This window comes from Poromitra crassiceps (assembly GCF_964638095.1).
Source record: "Poromitra crassiceps genome assembly, chromosome: 10".
NCBI classification, from domain to species: domain Eukaryota; kingdom Metazoa; phylum Chordata; class Actinopteri; order Beryciformes; family Melamphaidae; genus Poromitra; species Poromitra crassiceps.
The window spans coordinates 13100542-13123041 of NC_139631.1; the positions used below are offsets into that span (position 1 = coordinate 13100542).

General features: G+C 44.7%; 1 protein-coding gene across 1 annotated transcript in view; it reads left to right on the forward strand.

The window, feature by feature from the left end:
* Positions 1–22500, forward strand: part of grid2 (glutamate receptor, ionotropic, delta 2) — a gene marked incomplete at both ends in the record, with an annotated part of 702436 nt that overhangs the window by 423098 nt on the left and 256838 nt on the right. The window contains one exon of the mRNA XM_083643819.1: positions 9509–9796. Within this exon, the coding sequence (XP_083499945.1) occupies positions 9509–9796 (288 nt within the window). The remainder of the gene's footprint in view (positions 1–9508; positions 9797–22500) is intronic.

A 22500-nucleotide genomic window follows, 5' to 3' on the forward strand; every position in this document is an offset into this window, starting at 1 on the left:
CTCATCGCTGTCAGACTCCATATTGGTCTGTTCTGACACACCCACTTTTCAACGGTCCAATCAAACTCCTATAACGCTTTGTCCCCTGTTGTCAAATCAAATTCCTCCCATCTCTGGTCCTGCTCTGGTCCCGCCTACAATCAACAATTCACTCAGAAATACGTCACGATAGGGAAGTTAAATACTCTGGGATGCCTTTTCAGCTGGACTTTAAAGGCTACTGAATGGAGGGGCACTTGGAGGAGGGAATAATGTGAGGAGCCCAGGAGGGCCTTATCATGGTCCAGAGGAAAAAAGACCAAGGAAGGGTTTGGATGAGAAGCAGGAGAAGACATAGGAACAGGCCATGTTAAATATGACTCCATGACAGGACCAAAGGGGGCCATTAAATGTTCATGGAAATAGCAGGAAGAGTATAAGAAGGGATTGTGTGGAGAAGTTACAATGATAAATGTTCCCGGAGAAACAAAGTTGAAAAGGGCATGATATCTATTACCAGTTCTATCTGCTATAATTCCAAGTTCTAATTCCCCAAAGAAGTTTGTATCAGCACACACACACACACACACACACACACACACACACACACACACACACACACACACACACACACACACACACACACACACACACACACACACACACACACACACCGCACACTTACTGTAGTATAGCAGTGTATATTTCCAGCCTGGCAGCACAGTGTGAGTAAGCATGCTCTGTCTCACACTGAAGAATAGCAGCACTTCTTCACTCACACACGCACGCACACACACACACACACACACACACACACACACATACATGCGCGCGTGCGCACACACACACACACACTCACACACATGCACACATGCACACACACACGCACACACTTTGCAGGGCTAGTCAGGGCTTACTCTTACTCTTGTGGCTTGTGTTAGAGCTTTAAATAAGGGGATGTCTCTCTCATGTTTTAAATATAGTGAGCTGTCCCTGGCCCTGCAGTGAAGGAAAGGGGGTAATTGTCGTGAACAGATGAGACATTTTCTGTCCACGCCTCCTGGAGAGAAAAGAAAGGACTGTATAGGGAGGTCGGCTGTTGCTTATACAATCTGTGTGGCCTATTGAATAGGAACACCTGTTCTATAGGCTGCTGTATATTAGCTATTATTAGACTGTGACTGCCTCTCTGTGAAAGGACAGATGATTGGTAGAGCAGGGATATATTTTTCCAATGCAGTGCTCTGGACACCCAGTCTCATTAAAACCTGCTAGTAATATAGGCTGTGAGCCATAGATTAAAGGAGCAATATGTAAGAATTTTACTGGCCCAAAAATGACATAATATATCAGTGATGGTTTTTCAATAGCAATGCCTCAACGATTATTTCATCAGGTGCTGAGATTTCCAGGCCCTGCATGAGATTTTGTTCTCAAGCCAAAAAAAAGACAAAGCAGTAATGCAATATGTTTATGCAATATGTTGTTTACATCACCGCTTCAGAGTGCGGTAATTAGCTAGCGTACACATCTTTATTGTGAGACTGTGACTTTGGTGTTTTTCTCAGACTGCTGTCATGTTGCAATTCCTTAGTTGCCAGTAGAGGTTGATGAAAGTCGGAGATGACTTAAGGCTCCTTCAACTATCACATGGTGCTATGCCACCTGTCTCCCCAGACTCAAATATGACGTTGAATCGCTGCACTCCGCATAGTACACAAGTGAGTCTGTGCCACTTTGCAGCCCCCACTGCTGTTTTGAGGGCGGGTCTAGGGGTCCAAATTGAATGAGTGCACCAATGAGATGGGGGTTTGTTTCCAAAAGTCAACAGAGTCAGGTTTGGGTTGCTCTGTTCCGCCCCGCTTAAGTCTGTTACCACACAAGTCCGTTACAACGTCTTACTGACTCACGACATGTTCTGCAGCTGCAGCCATTCTTCACCATACAGACATTCCTTCATTGGTTCTCTCCATCTTGGTATTGATTTCTTTGCCTCCCATCCCTCTCTCTTTCCTCTCCTTTCCACCCTCAGACACTTGGCCACAGGACCTGGGCGGTGGATCGGTCCCGTTGAGACGCAGTCTACTCTGCAGTAGAGTGTGATGAAGTGTGTTTGATTGTGAGTGTGTGTAGTGGTGGGGAGAGAGATGCGTGGAGAGACAGTGAGAGAGAAAGAGAGAGAGAGAGAGAGAGATAGAGGAATGGGTCACACCTGGGTGCAGGTGAAGTGCCTGCACTGCATTTATTCTGACAGACTGACAAGGTAGAGAGAGAGAGCTCAATAACATGCTTCGGTTGTTACGCACACGCACACGCACACGCACACACACACACACACACACACACACACACACACACACACACACACACACACACACACACACACACACACACACACACTAACATGCACTAACATGCACACATCCAAAATGGACACACACAAACAAGACTTGGCAAAGTCAGTGGCTGAATCTGTTTTGAATAAATGAAAAAGCACGAGGAGCGTTTGATTTATCTCATTTTGCAAGTGGCTGAGTCCCATTTCAGCTTGTTTAAGTGTCTCGCAGGAGAAATCAAGCGTGTCTGAAGTAGTTCAGAAGCCTGAAGACATGTTCAAAGATGCTGCTTCCAAGCCTGATGAAGACAGATACTTCCTCACACGCATGTCGATATACAGTACAGTACAGTACCAACATGTGCACGTGCGTGTGTGGGTGATACCTGTGATACCTGAAGAAGTTATCTTGTCGACACGCCAATGTCTGCCTTTCCAGTCAAAGCCTGCTGTTTGTGCTCAGGCAGAGTGTACCAGCCTACGCACAGATGTCGGTCTTACATGCGCAGGCAAAGTGCAGGAAAGTAATATCCATCTGTAGAACTTAAAGCTTGACTCACTTAATCACCCATAGACAACTTATTTTATTTATTCATATTTTGAATCATGTAAGTATAGTGTATGTGTTTTTGTACGCACTTTGTGATGTAACATTGGGCTGGCCCTTTAAGTCATTACTGGCAAAGAGCATGTATTGTATGAGCCTACAGTGCTTGGAGCCCCCCTGCAGACTTAACAGTGTGTCATGTAGAAGGGATGATGAGGGCACTAATTCTCCAAAGTGCCCTAATAAGTGAGGGATTAGCAAAGCCTTCCGTTTGCTAAAGCCTTGATGATGCTAAGCTAATGCGCTACAGCTACGCTAGCAGGGGAAAGCGCTAGTTAGCATGAGCATTATAATAAGAATAATGTAATATGGATAATGTAGCTTATGATATATAACTGGCTTATTCAGCTCTGAAATTAAGCCGGTTTTAATGCAGGAGAAATACACACGCGCTCACACACACATGTGCATGCACACATCCCGCACACACCCTATGCTCAAATCATATGCTCAATATCATTAGAAGATGAGTCAATGGCTCAGTGGTTTTAAGAAGGATATGACAAAGCATTATGCTGAGACTGAATCATATATATTTAATCATATATTGTTGCACTTTAATTAATTCCGCAAATTCAAGACGTGCACAACAGGCATGAGATACGCTGCATATCTTTATCATTAATTCATCTCATTAATCTTCTACCTCAATTCATGAGAACCTGCTCGCCTGAAATCATCTTTGGCTATTGTTAATAGAAAGGAAAATTACTTTATAACAATTTATTGCCAATTAATTGGAGACTGTCTTGCTGTGATCATGTGTTTTTTTAGTTATTACCCCCAAATTAGATTTATTCCATTCAAGTGGTTATCAGTGAGTTGTGCAGTGGGATTATTGAAAGCACTGTGACTATATCCACACAGACAGATCCGCTCTCATTGAGTCCATTGCAGGATGTGTTTCTTGTGTATGGGGCTTTTCTGTTCCCAGATACAGTATGGGCGCTTTTAATGAAACATTTGGTCATCAGACCTTCAGAAATTCATCCCATCTTTATGCATGGTGAATGTTCCAAAATGTCTGGTGAGCAAAATGTTGCATTAAAAAGGTTTAACTGCAAATCTGAGCAGTGTGCAGCAGCAGTCTCTTCTCCACATTGTCTCCCACGCACCTGCATCTACTCTACAGGTGTGTGGTGAAAAATAGCCTACTTTTGTAGTTCTTGTTCTAAGCACATAATACTGTAAGGTTACTACAGCCACACATGCATTCTGTTGTGGGGTGACTTGTGCATCTTGGAAGTAGTGTACAGCACCAGTTCATCAAACATTTTGTAATATTTAGCCAATAAATCTAAATCAAGCAATGGCTGAAATATGAAAAAACCAATATAACTAGTAAAACTAATAGCAGGTAACTCATTGTACAGTATGGGCTTTGTATATACTGTGCCAGGTTCAGCACACACACACACACACACACACACACACACACACACACACACACACACACACACACACACATGCACGCACGCAGTTTTCCTTTCTTGGACACATTCTTCCTTGATTTTCTCTTCCTTTCTTTTCTCTTTCTTTCCTCTTTCTTTCTGCAGTGTTGGCAGATGTGTCTCTGTGACATCATAGACGCTGACTATGCTCATTTGAATTTGAGCTTTCATGCCATTCTACATTGTCATTGTACCATTGTGTGTGTGTGTGTGTGTGTGTGTGTGTGTGTGTGTGTGTGTGTGTGTGTGTGTGTGTGTGTGTGCATGTGTTTTCACACTAATTTAAAAAAGTAAAAGTGAGATAGGGAAGAAGGATTAGGAGAGAGGGAGGGAGAAGGAGAGGGCAAGTATCGGGTCTATAGCAGCTGATCAGCAGCTCAGACAGCCTCAAACACGAGGTGATTGACAGCTCTGTAATTCGCATAATAGCAGCGGATTGGAAACGCGCATTATTTCGCATTTTCTTTTGCCGACTTTCTGAAAATTCGATTACAACTTGCGATACCTTTGGATGGAAACCTACTTACTGTCAACTTCTGTTTCAGTCAAACTCCCTCAAGACACCGGCTGCATGCTGGGCAGAGCTTAGGGTCAGGCACGGAAAGCCACTTGGTTGGGGTCAGGCTTTGGATATGGCTCGGGGTTAGAGATGGGAGGCGGAGCAGGGGGCCGGCCCGGCGCAGGCCTTCCTCACGCCGGGCGCCGGTGCGTCTGCTGGCCGGGAAGCCGCGCTGCGTGACACTTTCACGCTTGACTGAAGCAGAGCGTGACTCTGTCACGGTGCCTAGGCGGCTCCAGCACACGTTCGGCCGTGATAATGGGGTTGCAGAGAGAGAAGAAGGCCGACGATTTAAGATTGAGTGGTGCCGTGAGGAAACTAAATGGGAAAATCACTTGCAAGACAGGAGCCCTGGAATGATTTGGGTTGAAAGGTAAGCACAGAGGGGGCTGTTTAGGATGAGTAGGGAGATAACAGGGGAGTGGGTGGAGAGGTTGAAAGGTAAACACAGAGGGGCTGTTTTGGATGAGTAGGGAGATAAGTGGGTTGAGAGAGGGTAGGAGGTAGGGGTCTTACGGGAAGGATGGAGAGTGGAAGAGGAGGTGGAGTAAGCACTGATAGAGTCTCAGAGTCGTGCAGCATTTATATTAGACGTGAGAGGAGAGTACAAACAACTAGCAAGGGACTGACTGCATAGTCTCTCAGGCAAGGAGGAGGGCGTTCTTTACAATGCACTTTTTATACTGCCATTTTTAATCCACTCTTAATAAACTTTTTGTTTATACTAGCCCACTTTAATGGTGTTCTGTAACACACTCCTTTTAGAATGTGTTATTGTTTATGTATAGTAGTAGCCTGGAGGTGAGTCATTCATGTGAACACCGCTGTGCTTCTCTCCAGGCTCAAGGCCTGACTTGACTTTGCTTCAGTAGCCGGGCCGGCTTGTGCTCAACAGATGGCCGCTTTTGTGAGGGTGAAAAGTCTCCAAACGGCACGGGAGTGCAGGGATGGTGGTGGTGGTGGGGGGGGGGGGGGGGGGGGGTAACCAGAAGCATCAGTCATCGTTCTCTGACTGCAGAAAGTATTGGATTTTCAGTATTAATGGATGGCAGAGTTATTCTCGAAGATATAAGTCCACTTTATTCCAGACTGCAAAAAAGTTCCCAAGTGCTGTGTGGCAAGCATTTTGTTTAGGCAACCATCCTCAGTGCATACTATGAAAGAAAAAACGACAGTAACAGTCACGTACTGTACAGTGCAGTAAGGACACATATCAACGCCATACAGTTAAGACTCATGGTTCCAACATAGCATTCTGACCAGTAAAGGAAGCTACTGTAGGTCACAGTAAGCAGCTCATGCACTTTGTTGGAGAATATGAAATGCAAAGGAAAGGAAAAAGGAATGGTTACAAACAGGTACGTGTTGAGAGACGTACTAAGGAGGCACAGAGGAGCTTGAATACATATGACACTGTTCTCACTGGCATGTCAGTCTCATGTGCTCTATCATGTACATTACCCAATCTCTCACGCCACTATTGCGCCCCCTATTGAAACGCTGGCCCATTGCTGCCTTTGTTAGCATTGTGTATAATTTGAGACTCTTAAAGGTGTCCTTGCATTTGTTGACAGCAGAATAAAGCAGACACAAAATCTGTACTTTAAGTGACAATCACAGATGGGAAAAGTACACACATTCTTTACTTAAGTAGAAGTACAGTTACTTCTTTAAATAAAGACTCTGGTAAAAGTAGAAGCACTGATTCAACTTGTTTACTCAAGTAAAAGTAAAAAAAAAAGTACAGGCTCTGAAATGTAATGAAGTATAAAAGTAAAAAGTATTTCTACCGGCTGTTTCTGTGCAAACTGATCCTCGTGTCATATTAAGCTCAATTCTAGGGTGGGGATTCTGGAGACGAATCGAGCACACACATTACATTACATTACATTACATTACATTACATTACGTCATTTGGCAGACGCTTTTATCCAAAGCGACTTACATTAACACATTTTTGCCAGCAATAGAGCAATCAACTATGCAACACAGTCTATGACAACTACAACCTCTGAAGGAACAGTGGTACACGTTTAGTTTAGGTTAGTTTTTTTTTTTTACACACACGGATGATAGCAGTAGGATTGGCTACAGGTGGTGCATGCTGCTGGTATTTAATCTCTGGTCCTGGGTTTGTTGGAAACAGTCGCTGAAGAACTAAATCTATAAATGAAAATAAATAAACTGACAGTTCTTCAAGTCAGTTTTGGTGCAGCACGAAGTCCTTCATCACTTGTGTTAGTGGTAGGGAGTGGACTTGGTTCAGGCCATATTGTGTCCCCAGCGCTTGGCGGATCTGGATCCGACACACGTGGGCCAGACTGCCAGGACATCTCTTGGCCTCCAGAAAGACCCTGAGAGCCTCGGGATCCGCACTCTCCTGCAGCTGTGCCTGCTCTCTCACCAGGGCCGGGTCGGTGCCGTGGTCCAGGAGCAGCTGGATGAAAGCCGCCTGGCACCTGTTATGCAGCACCACCTCCAGCAGGAGAGGAGCCATGTCATGGGTCAGAACGCCAGCAGCCTGGAGCAGCAGGTGGAAGGAAGCATTCCAGGCAGTTGCGTATAGCACTGCTGTAGAGAGGGGTGTATAAGATCCCTGTGCACCTGTTAGGGTCGGCCCCGGCTTCCAGGAGGATCCGGACACAGTCCAGGTGACCGAAGCACACGGCATAGTGGAGAGGTGTGAGGTAAAGATCAACTAGGTCTACCTGTGCTCCCTGGGTGATCAAGTAGTCCACACAGGCAGCATGACCCCACAGGCTGCGAGCCCCAGAGGGGTCCACCGACCTCCGTAAAGACACCGCTCATTGATCTGACTTCTGAAGCGGTCTTCCTGCAGCAGGCTCCTCAGTTCGTCCAGGTCTCTTGCACAGATGGTATCAGAGAGCCACGTGTCGTCATACCCTGCTTGAACAGCCATTCCTTCAGATCTGTCGCTGTACTGACTTGTATGCGGTGTCTCAAACAGAAGGCAGTATCAGTGTTGCCAGGTGGGAAATGTTGAATTATCTATCATACTTGAGGGTACAAATTATTGTTTTTGGAGGGAAATTATCGTACGCGAGCAGCGGCTCCTTCGTCTTATGGCTTTCCGGCTTGCATCTTCCACCACTTATATAGCCTCAGCCAGGAAGGATTGATGACATCACTGATGTGGCATTATGAAGGGACTGAATGTGGGTTGGACATTATGACATAATCATACATTATGACATGATAACATGACATCATAACATTATTACATGATGACATCATAATAACATAGATGACTGATGACATCACGCACTGATGACATCACAATTGCGCGAGTGACATCACTGAAGACATCACCCACTGATGACATCACAATTTCTCAAGTGACATCACTGCACTCACTGATGACATCACTCACTAATGACATTACTATGCTCGACATCACTGATGCAATTGCTCGAGTGACATCACTGATGACATCATCCGTGATTTATTTGTGACATCATCGGCCACGCCTTATTTAGTCTCTGTGTCTTGTTTTTGATGTGCAACAAGAGAGACAGACATCGTTTTGTCGTACATCAGGAGTATAAAGTAGATATGTCTGTTTAAATGTAGGGAGTAAAAGTAAAAAGTTGTCAGAAAAATAAATACTAATTCTAAAGGCTTATATTGCATATAATATGCATATGCGAGTATACCCCCAAATGATCCAGATTATGTGTCTAAAGATGCAGCAGTCTTCAAATGACCCAGCTGGCTTTTTTGGGGAAGGCTGCAGTCAGGAGTGATGGTGGATAGATGGAGAAGGATAGAGCAGAGAGAAGAAGGAAGGGAATATTAATAAAGAAGTTGTTAGGAGAAAGATAGGTGCATTGTCTTTCTGGTTCACCGAACATGAGCAGCTGGGAGCCGTGCGTGTGCGTGTGTGTGTGTGTGTGTGTGTGTGTGTGTGTGTGTGTGTGCGTGTGCGTGTGCGTGTGTGTGTGTGTGTGTGTGTGTGTGTGTGCGTGTGTGTGTGTGTGCGTGTGTGTGTGCGTGCGTGCGAGACAGAGAGATTTAAAGAGAATGCTGTTCGTTGAATTTCTCTGTCTCCTCTATCTGTATGTATTTAAGCCATATGGCATATTCAAAAGAAAAACAACAGAATATGCACATGCTCCAGTTGTATCCGTCTGTATCTGTGTAGCCCTCAGCAGGTTGTGTGTCACATTAGCAACTCTGTCCCCTCAAAATAGAATTTAGTTGATGTAGAAACAAACAAAAATAGCACTCAAACCATTCCCATATTTATTTCAACACTGCACTGTGTTGACTAACACGGATAACTATGTGTGTCTTGGGGCACTCTGTACTGCAAGAATTACTTTGATGAAAATAGAGTTTGACATGGCTCATGATTACAACTCAGATGCAATTAATCAGTTAATCCTAAAATAAACACATACATAAAGAAAGAAAATGTAAGTTGCAGTCTGTGGTATTGCTATAGATTTGAGATGATCTCAGATGAAGACCGCTGACATCGCCTTTGCATATTTGGGAGAATAATGTGTTGCCTGTGTTCTGTTTTCTTCTCCCTCTCTGTCTCCTCCTCCACCCAGCCTGTGAGCTGATGAACCGTGGTATCCTGGCGCTGGTCAGTTCAATAGGCTGCATGTCGGCGGGCGGCCTCCAGACATTGGCAGACGCCATGCACATCCCCCACCTCTTTATCCAGCGCTCCCCCGCCGGAACGCCGCGCTCCACCTGCCCGCCCACCGGTCGTGTCCCCGGAACAGACGACTACACCCTACACGTCCGCCCGCCTGTCTATCTCAATGAGGTCATCATGCAGGTGGTGTCCGAGTACAGCTGGCAGAAATTTGTGCTCTTCTATGATTCTGACTTCGGTAAGGGACTGTGCCATTACTACTCATAAGTTCATGTATCATCTATATCTATATATCTATATCTATCTATCTATCTATCTATCTATCTATCTATCTATCTATCTATCTATCTATCTATCTATCTATCTCTATCTATCTATCTATCTATCTATCTACAGTACTGTATCTATCTATCGTATCTATCTGTCTGTCTGTCTGTCTATCTATCTATTGATCGTTCTATCTTTCGTTCTATCTATCTATATGCACATGCAGAGATGTTACTAAAATTGTTGCCGATTATAAAATACTCAGGGCAAATACAGTAAATACATTTAATCTTATCTCCAGAAGGACTTTAGGATAATTCGTAAGGATTTCAGGCTAATTCCTATTTATAGTGTGATATTCAGATGGTTGTTTGAAACACATTTAGTTACTTCCCTCCCCTGCTGGAGTCGTTGACATGAGGGAAATGAGACGCCGCAGTAGGTAAGGCAGAGGATTCACTTGAGCTGACAGCCACAGTAGGTCAAATATATAAAGTCAGTGGTGTGTGGAGTTTGAATGTATCTGATTTAACAGTATGGATGCTTCCTCAGCATGGTAGAACATTAGAGAGTTAATGGACGTGTGGTTAAGTCAGAAACCCTGTCCTCTCTCCATCTCTCTCTCTCTCACACACACACACACACACACACACACACACACACACACACACGCGCACACACACACACACACACACACACACACACACACACACACACACACACTAACTGTATAAGAACGTACACACACTACACACACAGCCACATAGAGACTCATGTGTTGCACACTCACGGACATGCTAGCGTAATGTTCTGCAGACATCAGTCATGATGTCATGGTGTATGATGGGAGAGAGAGAGAGGGAGGGAGGGAGGGAGGGAGGGCGAGCGAGCAGATGTGCTCCGGACACATCTGGCCATCTGTCTGCCTGTATGTATCCTCTCTCACTCCCCTTCCCACCCTCTCTCTCTCTTTGCCCTCTCTCTTGCTAGTCCATTAACTCTAGTGTCCTGTGTCGCGTTGATAAAGTGTCTCTCCAGTCTCAGTGTCCCTCAGCACTCTTACTTCATGTGTACAGGTGTACATGTGTTTCTGTGTGGGTTACCCCCCCCCTCCTAAAGCCACCCACCTCCCTTTAACACATTGAATGCCAGCCATGTTTTCATTCCTGTAGGTAAGTTGTGCCAGGGGTGTTTTTGACGATTCTGGCTCATTTTAGAAGAGCCGAGGATTCTTTTCTGTTAAGAATTCATGAACACCAATCATCTAAAAATAACTAATAGAATGTGTGCTTTCTCTGTCTAAAAGAGTTAGTTTGCAGAGTTAGTAGTTATGTAGATATTAGCCGTTGAGTACAGCATGGTTTCAGCGTCTGGAAATTTATTCAGAGATAAATGGCTTTTTGTGAAACAGTCACTTTAACCATTCATTTTTGGCATCAGTAAGACCGTCAGACATTCTAAACAATAGTTTTGAACAGTAATTTCCTCCATAACAACAGGAAACACCCCTCTCATTCAAACTCCTCCCTCCGTGTGTCTTCTCCTCCTTCCTCCTGGCTCTAACAGCGGGCGTGTCAGAAGCGCGTTGCTGCTGCCTGCCTGCCTGTCTGCCTGTCGGGCAAGACGAGTCTGAAATGGATTACTGTAAAATCGCGTCGCCATTTCCTTGAATGGCTTTCTCCCGCGGTGTGTGTGTGTGTGTGTGTGTGTGTGTGTGTGTGTGTGTGTGTGTGTGTGTGTGTGTGTGTTCGCGCGTTGCTGCGCGGCTCTGGGGGGAAGGGATCTCTGTCCGTTCTGTGTGTGTGTGTGTCCGGGCTTCTGACTGTAAAATCGCCAAGCCATTTCCGCGGGAGGCGGCTGCTTTTGTGGCTTTTGGGTCCCGTGGCTGTGACTTCTCTCGGTCTCTGTCGCCACTTAGTGGTCGGTAAAATAGATTACACACATGCTCTTGCTCCAAATAGTTATCTCGAAGATGTAAAAGGGGTTGATTGATGTCCCACCGTCAAAAAAACATGTAAGACGAGTTATTTCGGCTCTGGCACTCAAGCGCTGGATTATGTAAGACGAATTATTTCGGCTATGGCACTTAAGGTGTTAATACGTGTCATGTCTTGGTAAATAGTTGTCCCTCCCCTTTCACGTAAGAGGAACAATGAGGAGGAGACGTTTGTATCAGTCACAGATAGACACATCAAACACACAGAAAGCACACGCTCACTCATGTCTTGTTATCATTATTGTCAAGAATCAACATAAGTCTGGTTTGCACCGCACACCCCAACTGGCTGTGACTATAGATGCTTTTAACTTGACAACATAAACATGCTAAATTGGCCCCAGCTTACTTCTTGGGTCTTCTGCGTGCATGCTTGAATCTTGGCATGTAGATGTCTTCAGGCCGGGACTCTCATCAAACATGTCAGGTTTGCCTTGTTGCCTGTAGGTGGCTTATGACTATGCATGTGTCCAAATTGCACAAGGGTCCCAGAAACACACCCGCCAAGGTTGAATGGGACGAACAGTTCTGGAGATATTCGAACGACACACAGACATACAGACAGATGAATGGTTCTGGAGATATGTGAAGGATACACAGACATACAGATTGATTGATTGATTGATTGATTGATTGATTGATTGATTTATTAAGGTGTCATCATGCTCTCGTCGAGCCCAACTCAAACAGGTTTCCAAGACACACACTAAAATACAATAATAATACAACATTGACACATGTACAGTGGTGCACTTAAATACATAGAAAAATAGATTGTAGGACATTGTACTGCTCAGACAGCAATACATCAATTACTAAACAAAGAGTTTTGTCTTTTCTCCCAAGCTTTACAAATAAACTCTGCTGTGGGGAAGGTTCCTTTTTTAAAGCATAACTCAAGTTTCACATAATCGTCCAATTCAAAGAAGTCAGCATAAATGGAGGACATTTTACTACAGACAGATGAACGGTCCTGGAGATATGTGATGGACACACAGACATACAGACAGATGAACGGTTCTGGAGATATGTGAAGGACACACAGACATACAGACAGATGAACGGTTCTGGAGATATGTGATGGACACACAGACATACAGACAGATGAACGGTTCTGGAGATATGTGATGGACACACAGACATACAGACAGATGAACGGTTCTGGAGATATGTGAAGGACACACAGACATACAGACAGATGAAGGGTTCTGGAGATATGTGAAGGACACACAGACATACAGACAGATGAAGGGTTCTGGAGATATGTGAAGGACACACAGACATACAGACAGATGAAGAGTTCTGGAGATATGTGAAGGACACACAGACATACAGACAGATGAAGGGTTCTGGAGATATGTGAAGGACACACAGACATACAGACAGATGAAGGGTTCTGGAGATATGTGAAGGACACACAGACATACAGACAGATGAAGGGTTCTGGAGATATGTGAAGGACACACAGACATACAGACAGATGAACGGTCCTGGAGATATGTGAAGGACACACAGACATACAGACAGATGAAGGGTTCTGGAGATATGTGAAGGACACACAGACATACAGACAGATGAAGGGTTCTGGAGATATGTGAAGGACACACAGACATACAGACAGATGAAGGGTTCTGGAGATATGTGAAGGACACACAGACATACAGACAGATGAACGGTTCTGGAGATATGTGAAGGACACACAGACATACAGACAGATGAACGGTCCTGGAGATATGTGAAGGACACACAGACATACAGACAGATGAAGGGTTCTGGAGATATGTGAAGGACACACAGACATACAGACAGATGAAGGGTTCTGGAGATATGTGAAGGACACACAGACATACAGACAGATGAAGGGTTCTGGAGATATGTGAAGGACACACAGACATACAGACAGAGGAAGGGTTCTGGAGATATGTGAAGGACACACAGACATACAGACAGATGAAGGGTTCTGGAGATATGTGAAGGACAGACATACAGACAGATGAAGAGTTCTGGAGATATGTGAAGGACACACAGACATACAGACAGATGAACGGTTCTGGAGATATGTGAAGGACACACAGACATACAGACAGATGAAGGGTTCTGGAGATATGTGAAGGACACACAGACATACAGACAGATGAAGGGTTCTGGAGATATGTGAAGGACACACAGACATACAGACAGATGGAATGGAATGATTAGATACATAAATGAGTTTCATTCCACTCCAGTATTCAGTGAACTTAATTAATGTGTTGTATGCATTGATCTCCGATGGATCCACTGCATCATTTTGATGTAGATGAACTCTGTTGCGATGTCACATGTGCATGTTTGCAAGATATTAAAACATTTTAACAGCATATTGAATATGTCATGAAAAATTTTCTAACTGTAGTCAGTTCTACCAAGCAGCCATGATCTATACTGGATAGAGCACATGTGCAGAATCAATTTTACTATCTTCATCATATCAATTTTACTATCTTCATCATTTCCCACAGCTAGATCATCACTAGGAATGATTTCTGTCCAGAGAATGAGCATGTGATCCATTTGATCCTATTGGATCCTTGCATAGAACACAAATACATGATGCGTGATTGTGGTATTGCTGCTCAAGTTCTTCACACAAGAAAGAGCACTGAATTAGGTGTAAGAGAAAGCCGATGTCAATTGAAGGTGGTAAATCATGTAAGTATGATTCCTTGCAGGGTTTTTCAAATGAAACACTGGTTTGTAAGTGGTTGTAGGTAAAGTCAGGGTGAGCCATTTTGAATATGAGAAATATATTCTTCTTTTTATTCAAAGCAGCCATCAATTGACTACAGCCAGGCCTTTCTGCTTTTAACCAGTGTTACATGCACGCATGCACACGCACGCACACACACACGCAAGCACACACACATGCACACGCACACACACACACACACACACACACACACACACACACACACACGCACGCAGAGACTGACTCTAATTTATATACATTCAACATGGAATGAACAGACACGTGCATACGCACACAAACAAACACACATATATGCACTCTCTCACACACACACACACACACACACACACACACACACACACACACACACACACACAGCTCTGCCCTCCAATCAAATCACCGTAGTCCCCTCTGTGCTCTGTGACCACTGATTCAGCACATGGTTCCTCTGGGCTTTTAAAATATGTCACCATTGCTCCCTAATGGCCTCACCCTGTTCAAGGAGAGAGGGGAGGCGGGCAGAGAGAGAGGGGAGGGGGAGAGAGAGAGAGACAGAGAGAGAGACAGAGAGAGAGGGAGAGAGAGAGAGAGGGAGATAGACAGAGAGAGAGACAGAGAGAGAGAGACAGAGAGAGAGACAGAGAGAGAGGGGAGGGGGAGAGAGGGAGATAGACAGAGAGAGAGACAGAGAGAGAGAGACAGAGAGAGAGACAGAGAGAGAGGGGAGGGGGAGAGAGGGAGATAGACAGAGAGAGAGACAGAGAGAGAGGGAGAGAGAGACAGAGAGAGAGAGAGGGAGAGGGATAGAGACAGAGAGAGAGACAGAGGGAGAGAGACAGGGAGAGAGACAGAGAGAGAAAGGGAGAGAGACACACAGAGAGAGAGATGGCCTTTTAAGATTCGCTTTAGCAAAGGGCCTTGACTCTGTACAAGGAGAGTTCTTTAGACAACAGACAACCGAGTGTGTCCTCTCAAATGAAGCCACGTTGCACCTGTCCCGATCCCAATTTTCAGCTCTATTGGTGCGTTCCGGACACTGAGAACTCATGTTTGCTCTCTATTACTGTATATCTCTCTCACTCTCTCTTAAGGTCTCTCCCTCTCCACCCCCTCTCTCTCTTTCAGTCCTTTTTACTCTCTCCTGACGCTATTATATATATATATATATATATATATATATTGTATATAATGCTGTACAGTATGAGCTTATAGTAATTAAAGTAAACTATAGTAGTTTAATGTATTAAGGAGAGAGACCGACCAAGGGAACAGAGACAGAGAGAAAGGGAGGAAGACAAAGAGGGATTGAGATAGAGAAGGAAAAAGGAGTTGACCCGCAAAAAAGGGGGGGGGGGGTGTTAGGGTTGCTGTGGGAAATGTAGATTTAGGTGCGGATACTCGATGGCCAAGACACACTTGGTAAACCGGAATCTCGATAACTGACATCATCCTAACGGGGGGGCAACTGACAGCTAGTAGTCAGGAGTTCCAAGGACACAGAAGGGTTTTAGAAGGTAACCTTGCAGGGATACTGCAGCTAAAACCTCTTAAAAAGCTGTAAAAGCCTCTTTATGTGGAAGTGAAATGCAGAGTAGAGGTGTGGCCCCTGAAGGGGAAAGGAGCAGCCTTGAGCAGCGGGAGAGAGGTGATGGAGGGGAAGGGAGAGAGACTGAAAGAACAAAGCAGAGGTGGGGAAGTTGATCTTCAGAGGCGTGGAGCCAAACAGAAGCACTCATGAGCCAAACACCCAAAAGCTGCTAACAGTACCAGCCTTTTACAGGGAGGTCACGTGCTACTTAGTCTCCTCGGTAGGAGACTCAGTCATCCGGAGAGAAAGAAATAGAGAGAAAGAGATGAGAGAGATGAAGGTGGGAGAAACAGAAAAGTAACGCGGAGAGGCCGATAGGGACATAGATCTGAACGTATGAGCACAATTTGCTGGGGAGGGTAAGAGGCAGTCAGGCAAACAGATAAACACTTTGCCAAAAACTGCTCGAAAGGCTAGAAAACCTTTTACAGAAAGGTGTAACCCCAAGGTAAGATGCTCAGATCCCTGGGGATTCAATGGCTTTGGCAGTGAAAGGGTGAGAAAGAAAGATGACAGAGAAGAATGACAGAGGGACAGAGAGAGTGAGAGAGAGAGAGAGAAGAGGCAAAGTAAAGCAAAGAGGGAGATATGGAGGCATATCTAACAGCATGCGGAATGGAGCAAGAGAGAGGCAGGTAGGAAGACTCTTATAAGCCAAAGCCTAAAAAATGTCAAAGCCTGTCCAGAGGGCCAGACAGGTGAACCTCCAGAGAGCCAGACAGGTGAACCTCCAGAGGGCCAGACAGGTGAACCTCCAGAGGGCCAGACAGGTGAACCTCCAGAGAGCCAGACAGGTGAACCTCCAGATGGCCAGACAGGTGAACCTCCAGAGGGCCAGACAGGTGAACCTCCAGAGAGCCAGACAGGTGAACCTCCAGAGGGCCAGACAGGTGAACCTCCAGAGGGCCAGACAGGTGAACCTCCAGAGAGCCAGACAGGTGAACCTCCAGATGGCCAGACAGGTGAACCTCCAGAGGGCCAGACAGGTGAACCTCCAGAGAGCCAGACAGGTGAACCTCTAGAGGGCTAGACAGGTGAACCTCCAGAGGGCCAGACAGGTGAACCTCCAGAGGGCCAGACAGGTGAACCTCCAGAGGGCCAGACAGGTGAACCTCCAGAGGGCCAGACAGGTGAACATCCAGAGGGCTAGACAGACAGGGAAGGAATGAGGGAAGGAGGAGGAAGGAAGGGATGCCATATCTGCCTTCTCTTCAGTACAGAACCAATCACAGCACACAGTAAGCTCTCCCCAATGCACAATGTATCATGCAGCATGTGACTTATATCAGCGTGCTACTGTACAAGGCAATTTCAGCTTGTTCAACCCATACTAACCCCCAGGGCAAACTGTATGCTCATGTTATTGTTTTCATTGACTGGCTAATTTAACCATAATGACTTGTCACACAGCATTATGGGTAGTTTTGTCATTCTTTTTTTTTTGTATGAGTTTCTAATTAGTGTTTTGCAGAAGCCCACTGAATCGAAACTAGAAAACGGTATAGCCTCATCGCCTTTTCATTGCACCAATATAGAAGAATGTGCCTGTCACTTTAAATTCAGCACTTTCAAACAGGCTGCTGATCACCAAGTAGGCCTAGTGCATGCAATTTAAAGAAGGGAGGAAGGACAGAGTCAGTGAGAAAGTCAGCCAACTGAGGGGAGACAAGAGTGTTGCACCTAAAGGGCAGAGAGAGGGAGAGAGAGGGAGAGAGAGAGAGAGAATGGGAGAGCGAGAGAGAGGGTGAGAGGGAGGGGGAGAGAGAATGGGAGAGGGTGAGAGAGAGCAGGCAGGGAGAGAAATGTGGAGATGTAAAGTGTGTGAAAGGCACAGACGAGGGTGTGGAGGGGGACTGAAAGCCAGAGAAGATTTAGGGAGATAGGGAAGGTGACGCAGACCCAGGCTCCAAGCCTTTTAAAAGGCTCCACGTCTTTCCTACAGAGATGAGATCTAAGTGTTGGTTAAGCTCTCTAGGGGGCTCATTGCACTGGCAATGAGATGCCTGGGGCTTTGAGGGAGAAGGTGAGAGACAGGGAGGAAGGGAGGGAAATGAAAGCACAAGTAGACCGAGAGATAGGGACCTAGGCTAGATCTAAAGGAATAGAAGATTTAGAGAGCAATAGGCAGGCAGGCAGACTGGCAGGTACTTAGGACCCAAAGCATTCCCCCCCCCTATATGGAGGTACACTTCTCGAGTTCAGGTTCAGCTCCCCTGGGCTGGGGTTCTTTAACCAGCCGTTTGCAGCCATTGAGAAATTCTCTGGGACCCAGGCTCAATAGGAGCAGGCCTGCATTCCACTTTGGGTCTCAACGCACGTTTGAAGAAGTGCCTTTGAGGAAGCGAACACTGAGATGCCTGGGGCAGAGATGGAGATAGGAGGAAAGGCATTATAGTGGAAAGACAAAGCTGAGATGTAGGGACGCAAAGGTAATGGCGGAGAGCAGAGTGGGGTAGACATAGCATCAAAGGGAATTTGCCACACAAACGTGTCTTCTCTATCAAACAATTAGGCTAATGAATACATTTGTGTTGTGTGGAAAATACTTTATTGATAATAACAGTATTTCAGGGTCTATGAATAATTGAATGTTTCATTTATAAGCGTCTTCTCATGTCTTTGCATTTAGGGAAATGCCTTGGGCAAGGGCAGAGAGGCTGCAAGAGGGCAGAAACCAGGGGAAGGAGAAAGTAGAAAGTCTTATGAATGTGGAATCCCTCGGGGGACTGCTGGTTTCTGTCTGCACAGTAATAGAAGCAGAGGAGGTTTTTGCACGTCGAGCAGCAGAGAGAGAGAGAGGAGAGGAAACAGGGAGGATCTGAAAGACAAGCAGGGGGGACGGGTAGAGAACAGGAAGCAAGCAGGGGAGACGGAGGGAGGCTTCAGAAGAACAGCCAAGGGATGAGGGGAAGGCAGGCAGGGGAGAGACAAGATGAGCTGTTTGAACACAGAGTATTGAGCTGGGGGAACATGCAGGTGATATCCCTGTGTGTTATTGGCTGCTACACTACATTAGCTCTAGCTTTCACTGTGAGCTAGGGGCTTGGGAGGATGCTGGGATGCTGGGGACAGAATGGAAAGATGACAAATGCGTGGAAGGGACACGCAGAGACCCCCCTACACATAGACGGCTGCTGTAAAGGCTTCACTCTTGTTTTACAAGGAGTTATGGCAACCAGTCCAGTTGATTGAAATTTCTGTGGAAAATCCCTTTTCAATTCCACTGGAGGAGGAGAGACATGAGAAGGAACACACCACACTGGCTGCTGTATGTGGTACAGTGTGAATGCAGGCAGGAGGCACTGCTAAGAAGGCAATCGATGGACATGCTGGAGAATCCCATCTCCACTGGAGACATGGCTGGAGCTCTGTTTTACAAGCTGTGAGATCATTGAAATCTCTGTCACGAGGAAAAGGAATGTTTACAGAAACAGACGTTATATTCAATATGGTGTCAATATGCTTGCAGGCTGCAGCTGCAGAAGGCCAGTAGTCCATTAGTGAACCCGTGGGGTTCCCATATTGAATATTATGTAATTAAGTAAGTAAAGCTTTATTTATATAGCACTTTCTAGCCAGCAGCTCTCACTCGGTTGGTTGGTCGGTTGGCTGGGATGCTATTCCATTTTCAGTGTGTGTTTTAAGTGTACATTTTAGGTACGCTTATGCGTTTGGATTGCTTGTAACATTACCCGACTGTGAATACAGTAGAAATGTGAATGAAACGGGGAGCAACAGTGATATTTTGTGTGATATAAGTTACTGTTATTTGGCTATTTGTGTTGCCTGGAAGCTAACTTTTATTTAACTGGTTTTAAACAAAGGCATGGCACATTGTGCCATGCTGCAAGAGGACTAGACAGAAACGTGTAACAATAAACTCAGTCTGCATTTATGTCTGTATTTTGCAGGTAAAATGCCAAGTAAAGGAAAATAATAATTCACACACTGACTGGAGTCTTCCTTCAAGTATGTAACATAAACCCAACCAAGTTGTTTTAGTTGCCTAAAGTTAACCAATGCGTTTTTCAAATTAATGGAGACAACCGGTAGTGTCACTTTCAGACGTTGTGGGAGTTCTGCTGGACTACCCTGTGCCTCCAAATTTGACGAGAAAGGGGACCTTTTCCATCTGTATATTGTCAAGGGCTCGTGACCCAAAGCATCAGAATGTGACTGGGATCATGGCAACTCAAGGCAGCTTTATTTGTACAGCACATGTCATACACTGGAGCAATTCAAAGTGCTTTACAACAAGATTTACAATGAAAAAGTGCAAAAGTACAGACAAGACATACAAAAGATAAAATCATTAAAAAGTGAACTAGTGCAGTTCAAATGAAGTGAAATAGAAAGATAAAAGAACACAATACTCCCACTCATGTTTTTCTTTCCCTCTGTCCTTCCTGATTCCACTTTTGATCTGATATTTATGTCAACTCACTGCCCAAGGCAGACAGGAATCATAGATCATAGATCATAGATGAAAAACCTCACCATCTAAGCTTCTTGGACTCTGGCTTGACTATGCACTGTCTCTAAGATGGGTAGGGCAATTGCAATTACAAGAAAGTGTGCACCGTTTCTTAGTCCATTATTGTTTTGCCAAATTGTGTGTTCATTGGTTCTGTGTAATCTGCATTATTGCTCAGTTGTGTGGTCATCTGCTTCTAAATGTCTACTCAGAAAGTTACAATTCGTACAAAACCATGCAGCACATGCATGCACGTCTCACATGGCTTAGTGTTGAGGATAGACTATCGGCTAACTTACTTATATATTTTCACAGAGTGATTCAAACTCAGACTCCTACGTTTCTTTTTAATAACATAACATTTACGGTTCAAATATTCATACACACTCCACTAGAGGGGCTAGTGGTGGTCAGATGACTTTACCCTGACCTAGAACCAATTATATATGAAGAAAAAGCTGTCAAATACAGGGCAATCACGTCATGGAACTGTCTTCCAAGTAATTTTCGTTCTATCAAAGCAAAGGCATTTTTAAAAGGAAACGCAGATCCTACTTACACTGAAATACACTATTCTGATGCTTCTCTTATATCTCTTTTAGTCCCTTTCTTAAGATTGTAATGTTGTTTTGTCTTAGTTTTTTAGATTTTGCTTTTTATTTGTGTTTCTTTTTATTTTCTTTCATTTTCTTTTCTTTTCTTTTCTTTTCTTTTCTTTTATTTATTTATTCATTTATTTTTGTTCTTTTTTTGTCATTTTGTTTTATTCTTTGTCTGTCATGTAAAGTGTATTGTTGTCCTGGACCCCAGGAAGACTAGCGGTCTATAGGTGTCAGCTAATGATGATCCTTTTAAATAAATAAATAAATAAATAAATAAATAAACCATCCACAGATGTATGAGAATTGTACAGAGTAGAGCTCTTAGATAAGCCCGGAGTCACGGCTTGTCTAATATCGTCTTGGAGGTTATTCCTTGGGGCAGCCAGTAGGGGGCAGCCAGTAGGCCTGCCCCAGAGGTCTCAAGGGTCCTAGAAGGTTCATATTGCACAAGCATGTCAGAGATGTATTTGGGCCCAGAGCCACAGAGTGATTTGTAGACATGCAGCAATATTTTGGAATCAATTCTCTGAGTGACTGGTAGCCAGTGTAAGTATTTTAGAACTGGAGTAATGTGGTCATATTTCATCATTTTGGTCAGGACCCTGTCAGCAGTGTTCTGATGTACATTGTGCATTGGAGGGGCTGGTTCTGTAGGGAGGCAGCACTCATGGGTAAAGCTGTTGAGTTGACAAGTGATCATGGCCGTAATGGAGCGGTACTGTTTCCCAGTGGAATATCTCTTAAACAGATGGTTGCCTGGGTGGGCAAGGTCGCTGGCTATTTTACCCATCACTATGGTGTCATGAAGCAGCTGCCAGTCAATGATCCGCACAGCATTGGGGACTGACTACACCCTGGAGCTTTTGAACAACGGGAGAAACAGCAGAAACTCAGCCGGACTTTGATGGAGGGTGTGAGGATGTTTTGATGATTCACGGAAACTGGATGTTCCCATTTGAAAGTCAATGAGAGACTTTAATCTTTCTTCTACAAATGATGGCCACAAAAATGGCTGTGTAGCACATCATGGATGTCTAGCATTGCCAAATATCTCCATATCTTATTTAAATGTCCGTCTTCATAAGGATCCACTGACGCTTAGTGCTAATTAGTAATATTTCTTTTAATATTATTAGGTTAAACTAGTGTAGTTTCTTGAATGTCTATTTTTCATGAATCCTATAATAAGAATCCAAAGTCTCTGTCTGTGAGCACTGCAGAATTTATGTTCGGCCACAGCTATGACATTTTACGTGCGATCGTGCTGAATTTTTCAGGAAGTGTTTA